Source organism: Procambarus clarkii, chromosome 20 (genome assembly GCF_040958095.1).
Source record: "Procambarus clarkii isolate CNS0578487 chromosome 20, FALCON_Pclarkii_2.0, whole genome shotgun sequence".
Lineage (NCBI taxonomy): Eukaryota > Metazoa > Arthropoda > Malacostraca > Decapoda > Cambaridae > Procambarus > Procambarus clarkii.
This window is the reverse complement of record NC_091169.1, coordinates 22,314,498-22,321,546: the sequence shown is the minus strand read 5'-3', so window position 1 is coordinate 22,321,546 and position 7,049 is coordinate 22,314,498. Positions and strand designations below refer to the sequence as shown.

The 7,049-nt window shown below is 37.8% G+C and overlaps 1 protein-coding gene across 1 annotated transcript; it reads left to right on the top strand.

Annotated features, from left to right (window-relative positions):
• The first annotated feature begins 1,901 nt into the window (after positions 1-1,901).
• Positions 1,902-6,779, top strand: LOC138366752 (uncharacterized protein PF3D7_1120000-like). Its single transcript, XM_069328029.1, has 5 exons — positions 1,902-1,922; positions 2,598-2,778; positions 2,981-3,159; positions 6,029-6,209; positions 6,412-6,779. The coding sequence occupies exons 1-5, from the start codon at positions 1,902-1,904 to the stop codon at positions 6,777-6,779; spliced, it is 930 nt and encodes a 309-aa protein (XP_069184130.1).
• Positions 6,780-7,049: the final 270 nt, after the last annotated feature.

Sequence of the window (7,049 nt, the reverse complement as noted above, 5' to 3'; positions counted from 1 at the left end):
ATTTCATAAGAAAAAAAATTAGAGAAAATATATTAATTCAGGAAAACTTGGCTTATTAGGCAAATTGGGCCTTGCATTGTAGGCTGAGAAGTGCGTTCTGGCTACTAGGTATGACATATATATATATATTATATATATATATATATATATATATATATATATATATATATATATATAATATAATATAAAACACACACACACACACACACACACACATATGCATACTGTACAAGAGTTGTTACATTCTTGTACAGCTACTAGTACGCGTAGCGTTTCGGGCAAGTCCTTACTCCTATGTTCCCTGGAATATGACCCCCACGAAGAATCGTTTTTACAACCAGGTACCCATTTTACTGTTGAGTTAAACAGAGGCTACAGTTAAGGATTTACACCCAGTAAATCCTCCCCGGCCAGGATACAAACCCAGGACAAAGCGCTCGTGGAACGCCAGGCGAGCGTTTTACCACTACACCATGGAGACTGGTGAATAGATTAAACCCCCTATCCGAACTGATATAGTGCTATATTAGCTGGGGTCATCAGTCAATTCTTTTGCCTACCGGGGACCAGGAGTCAGAACCTGGCCCCTTCAGAGGGGCGCAGGGAGAAAATTGTGAAGATTTTTACAGTCTCGTGAAAATTGCAACCTACGGCTTGAAATGAGCAAAAGAATTATCCCAGAATGAAAACGTAGTGCCTCCCCCATCCTCTCCCTCTGAGGGAGAAGGGGGAGCCTGTAAGGCACGTGATTGAAAGCCTTACTCTAGAATACAACTAACAAAACCCATTCTTACTTTCTTATAAATAATATATACAGTGGAACCTCGGTTGACGAATGCCTCTCTTTATGAATTTTTCAGTATATGAGGTCAATTTCCTCTTAAAATTTAACTCGGTATTCGAGGTTTGAATCGGTTGTTGAGTTTGTTGATACATGTATGGGTCAATGAGTGCGTGGTTCTACTGGGCGAAGGGCAAAATGCGCTCAGTTTACCAGTGCATCCCACCTAGTGACGACTGCACTTGAATTCTTTGTGAAGAATTTCTTTGGGTTTCTGAACATAAAGTTCTTATTATATATCACACCATGGTGATATTGGTGATACATATTATATATATAGTGATGTTTCACTACTGACAAGTGTTAAAACATTGGGAAAAAAAAGTGTCTATAGACAGATTCTTAGTGAGACAAACAAGCAGTGACCCACAACCAGGTCCTAGTGGTATGCCTGCAAAACATAGGAGAGAGAGTACTCTAGAAATGTCATCACTGCCAGATGTTATAATAAAATGAGACCCCTTCCAAACACTAGCACCTCTCCTCCTCTCCTCACCGTCTTCCATACGCCAACATGAGTCCTCAATAAAGGTAAGGTACCTATGAGTAGTATTCTGTATAAAATGTATTTTTAAGTTAATATTTTTGGGTGTGAAATTGATGAATTAAATTTACATTATTTCTTATGGGAAAATTCGTTTCAGTTTTTTATTTTTCGGTGTATGAACCATCTTTTAGAATGGGTTAAATTTGGAAATGGAGGCTCCATTGTTAACTATATATATTGGGAAAAAAAGCAGTGAAGCCGAAACAATAAATCTCATTTTACCTGGGACAAGAAATACACTTTGCGGTAAAATTTCACAACAGGGGTTTTATTGAACAACACAGGATTATTTTCCACTGAATAGATATGGGGGGTACTCGGAATTATTACAGGATTATTGAGGTCAAGTGAGGTACTTTCCAGCAAACATAAGCATTGGGGTGAATTGACCACTGGATTTACACAAACTGGGACTTAAGGTTGCCAAAATACTCTACACTGTCTTAGTAACTACAAAGGTGGCATGGGTTTTAGCAATACTATACAAGGTTCTGACACTTAAACACTTTGCAAATGAGGGACAAAGTTGATGTGGTATAGACCACGTGTTACAGAAATCTGAGTGAATGAGTCACAATAACACAAAACACCACCTACTCTCAGGGTTCCATAAATAAACTTAGCTTTGTAGCGAGTATATTACGTCAATAATATACTTACTCCAAACAATCATTAGCTTAATGAGAGGAGTTTGTTGATTGATTGATAAAGATTAAACCACCCATAAAGGTGGCACGGGCATGAATAGCCCATAACAATTTGATTGATTGATTGATGAAGATTAAGCCACCCAAAAGGTGGCACGGGCATGAATAGCCCATAAGTGGTGGCCCTTTTGAGCCATTACCAGTATCAATAGATGATACAGTGCTGGAGATCTGTGGAGGTGCAACTGCACCTTGCGTGATGGGAGATGTCTCCTGTCGCATAACAAGCTTGTCTCGATTGCTTATATAATCGGACCACACCTCACCTAATAGGTTGAAAGTAATGTTACCTGTAAGTAGGGAAGAGGTATTAGTGTATTAAGTAGACTTAACAAACTCATTAAACTAGAGAGTTATATTATCACTCTAGTGATAATATACTCACTAGAGTATATTATTGACATAATATACTTGCTACAGTTTTAAAACTGCTTATCGCTAATACAGAGAATGAGCACCGCTATAGCGCATATGAGATACAATGCACCTATTGTTACTGTAGGAGGCCACCGCACGCCACTTAAGTATATCACAAGATATAAGGAAAGGAGGTGTTATTGGCAGGTTAGAGATAATTGAGGATATGCAAAAGAAGTATGAAAAAAAGTGCTTAAATTGGAAGAGGGCAATGGAGCTCTCAGGAGTGAGCTTTGCACTCTTAAAAGGAAATATTCTTCAGCAAGGTAAGATTATTACTGCATTAACAGACAAGGTAACAAATCAAGGAACTAGTGAAAGAAAATGAGGTATGGTAAGTGAAGAGTGGTGACGCTGAAGAAATAAACAAGAAAATACTCATATGGTAAACAACTCAAAGGACCCTGAGAGCTAACATAGAGTTAGGCAAGGATCTGCAACTGGAAACTTCATTGACACCTCACATAGAGGAGGTTAATAAAGAACTAGAAAAGTATAAAGAAGAAATAAAAGAGATGTATGCGCAAGTTGTAAAAGAGAAAGAGACGATTAAGGAAGTGTGTTTGGAAGTCAAAACCAGAAATGACAAACAAGAAGCGGATCTTAGGCAAGCAATTAGGAAAGAACTGGTTACCAACAGTAAACTGGTACAAAACACTGCAGATAGTAGTAAGTTCATAATAATTTTTGGGAGTTTAGAGAAGGAAATTTCATCTAGGGTGGACAGAGCAGCAGAAGAGATGAAAATCATTGAAAAAATAATAGGATTAGAAGACCTAAATTCAAAGGAACATGTCGGTGAAAGACAAGAACAGCCCCTTAAGGGTGACGTTTAATGGAGTGAAATATATGACAAAAGTGCTTAGAAATGCCAGAAAATTGCAATGTGATAAGGATGGCAAACTTTGGTCAATAAGACAAGACCTATCAAAGGAGGACAGAAACGCTGAAAATGAACCTCATTGAAGTGAAACGTCTAAATGGGGATAGAAATGAAGAAGAAAGGAATTATTTTTTCTACAAAGTGTCAGGGACTGGAAAGCTAGTGAAATAGTACATAAAAACAAAGCAACAAAATCATTAAAGGAAGGGGGTGTAAAGAATAAAGGGCAGGGGGAACATGTTCCTGATAATAGTATATACTAACATAGATGGAGTGAGATCGAAAATATTGGCGTTGAAGGATATAATTCAGCTGGAGGTCCCAGATATTATCGCATTAACAGAGATGAAACCTGAAGAAAATATTTTAAATGAGGTCGTATTCCCAAGGGGCTACTCAGTTTGGAGACATGACAGGAAAACTAGGAAGGCGGAAGGAGAGGCTGTGTTGGTGAAAGAAGACCTGAAGATAAAAGAGTTAATAATTGAAAATCCTTGAGATATTGACATACAGTAATGGCATTGCAGGTCTGGAATCAGGATGATAAGCTGATAATTTTAAATGCCTACAGATCACCAGCAAGCAACACATGGACAAAGGAAGAACTGGATGACAAATGAGAGAGCCTCATAATGGCCATGAGAGAGATTATGGTAAGTGCAGCCAAAGATAAATCCCAGTTGTTGGTACTGGGGAACTGTAACTTTAAGGCAATAGAATGAAAACGTAGTGCCTCCCCCATCCTCTCCCTCTGAGGGAGAAGGGGGAGCCTGTAAGGCACGTGATTGAAAGCCTTACTCTAGAATACAACTAACAAAACCCATTCTTACTTTCTTATAAATAATATATACAGTGGAACCTCGGTTGACGAATGCCTCTCTTTATGAATTTTTCAGTATATGAGGTCAATTTCCTCTTAAAATTTAACTCGGTATTCGAGGTTTGAATCGGTTGTTGAGTTTGTTGATACATGTATGGGTCAATGAGTGCGTGGTTCTACTGGGCGAAGGGCAAAATGCGCTCAGTTTACCAGTGCATCCCACCTAGTGACGACTGCACTTGAATTCTTTGTGAAGAATTTCTTTGGGTTTCTGAACATAAAGTTCTTATTATATATCACACCATGGTGATATTGGTGATACATATTATATATATAGTGATGTTTCACTACTGACAAGTGTTAAAACATTGGGAAAAAAAAGTGTCTATAGACAGATTCTTAGTGAGACAAACAAGCAGTGACCCACAACCAGGTCCTAGTGGTATGCCTGCAAAACATAGGAGAGAGAGTACTCTAGAAATGTCATCACTGCCAGATGTTATAATAAAATGAGACCCCTTCCAAACACTAGCACCTCTCCTCCTCTCCTCACCGTCTTCCATACGCCAACATGAGTCCTCAATAAAGGTAAGGTACCTATGAGTAGTATTCTGTATAAAATGTATTTTTAAGTTAATATTTTTGGGTGTGAAATTGATGAATTAAATTTACATTATTTCTTATGGGAAAATTCGTTTCAGTTTTTTATTTTTCGGTGTATGAACCATCTTTTAGAATGGGTTAAATTTGGAAATGGAGGCTCCATTGTTAACTATATATATTGGGAAAAAAAGCAGTGAAGCCGAAACAATAAATCTCATTTTACCTGGGACAAGAAATACACTTTGCGGTAAAATTTCACAACAGGGGTTTTATTGAACAACACAGGATTATTTTCCACTGAATAGATATGGGGGGTACTCGGAATTATTACAGGATTATTGAGGTCAAGTGAGGTACTTTCCAGCAAACATAAGCATTGGGGTGAATTGACCACTGGATTTACACAAACTGGGACTTAAGGTTGCCAAAATACTCTACACTGTCTTAGTAACTACAAAGGTGGCATGGGTTTTAGCAATACTATACAAGGTTCTGACACTTAAACACTTTGCAAATGAGGGACAAAGTTGATGTGGTATAGACCACGTGTTACAGAAATCTGAGTGAATGAGTCACAATAACACAAAACACCACCTACTCTCAGGGTTCCATAAATAAACTTAGCTTTGTAGCGAGTATATTACGTCAATAATATACTTACTCCAAACAATCATTAGCTTAATGAGAGGAGTTTGTTGATTGATTGATAAAGATTAAACCACCCATAAAGGTGGCACGGGCATGAATAGCCCATAACAATTTGATTGATTGATTGATGAAGATTAAGCCACCCAAAAGGTGGCACGGGCATGAATAGCCCATAAGTGGTGGCCCTTTTGAGCCATTACCAGTATCAATAGATGATACAGTGCTGGAGATCTGTGGAGGTGCAACTGCACCTTGCGTGATGGGAGATGTCTCCTGTCGCATAACAAGCTTGTCTCGATTGCTTATATAATCGGACCACACCTCACCTAATAGGTTGAAAGTAATGTTACCTGTAAGTAGGGAAGAGGTATTAGTGTATTAAGTAGACTTAACAAACTCATTAAACTAGAGAGTTATATTATCACTCTAGTGATAATATACTCACTAGAGTATATTATTGACATAATATACTTGCTACAGTTTTAAAACTGCTTATCGCTAATACAGAGAATGAGCACCGCTATAGCGCATATGAGATACAATGCACCTATTGTTACTGTAGGAGGCCACCGCACGCCACTTAAGTATATCACAAGATATAAGGAAAGGAGGTGTTATTGGCAGGTTAGAGATAATTGAGGATATGCAAAAGAAGTATGAAAAAAAGTGCTTAAATTGGAAGAGGGCAATGGAGCTCTCAGGAGTGAGCTTTGCACTCTTAAAAGGAAATATTCTTCAGCAAGGTAAGATTATTACTGCATTAACAGACAAGGTAACAAATCAAGGAACTAGTGAAAGAAAATGAGGTATGGTAAGTGAAGAGTGGTGACGCTGAAGAAATAAACAAGAAAATACTCATATGGTAAACAACTCAAAGGACCCTGAGAGCTAACATAGAGTTAGGCAAGGATCTGCAACTGGAAACTTCATTGACACCTCACATAGAGGAGGTTAATAAAGAACTAGAAAAGTATAAAGAAGAAATAAAAGAGATGTATGCGCAAGTTGTAAAAGAGAAAGAGACGATTAAGGAAGTGTGTTTGGAAGTCAAAACCAGAAATGACAAACAAGAAGCGGATCTTAGGCAAGCAATTAGGAAAGAACTGGTTACCAACAGTAAACTGGTACAAAACACTGCAGATAGTAGTAAGTTCATAATAATTTTTGGGAGTTTAGAGAAGGAAATTTCATCTAGGGTGGACAGAGCAGCAGAAGAGATGAAAATCATTGAAAAAATAATAGGATTAGAAGACCTAAATTCAAAGGAACATGTCGGTGAAAGACAAGAACAGCCCCTTAAGGGTGACGTTTAATGGAGTGAAATATATGACAAAAGTGCTTAGAAATGCCAGAAAATTGCAATGTGATAAGGATGGCAAACTTTGGTCAATAAGACAAGACCTATCAAAGGAGGACAGAAACGCTGAAAATGAACCTCATTGAAGTGAAACGTCTAAATGGGGATAGAAATGAAGAAGAAAGGAATTATTTTTTCTACAAAGTGTCAGGGACTGGAAAGCTAGTGAAATAGTACATAAAAACAAAGCAACAAAATCATTAAAGGAAGGGGGTGTAAAGAATAA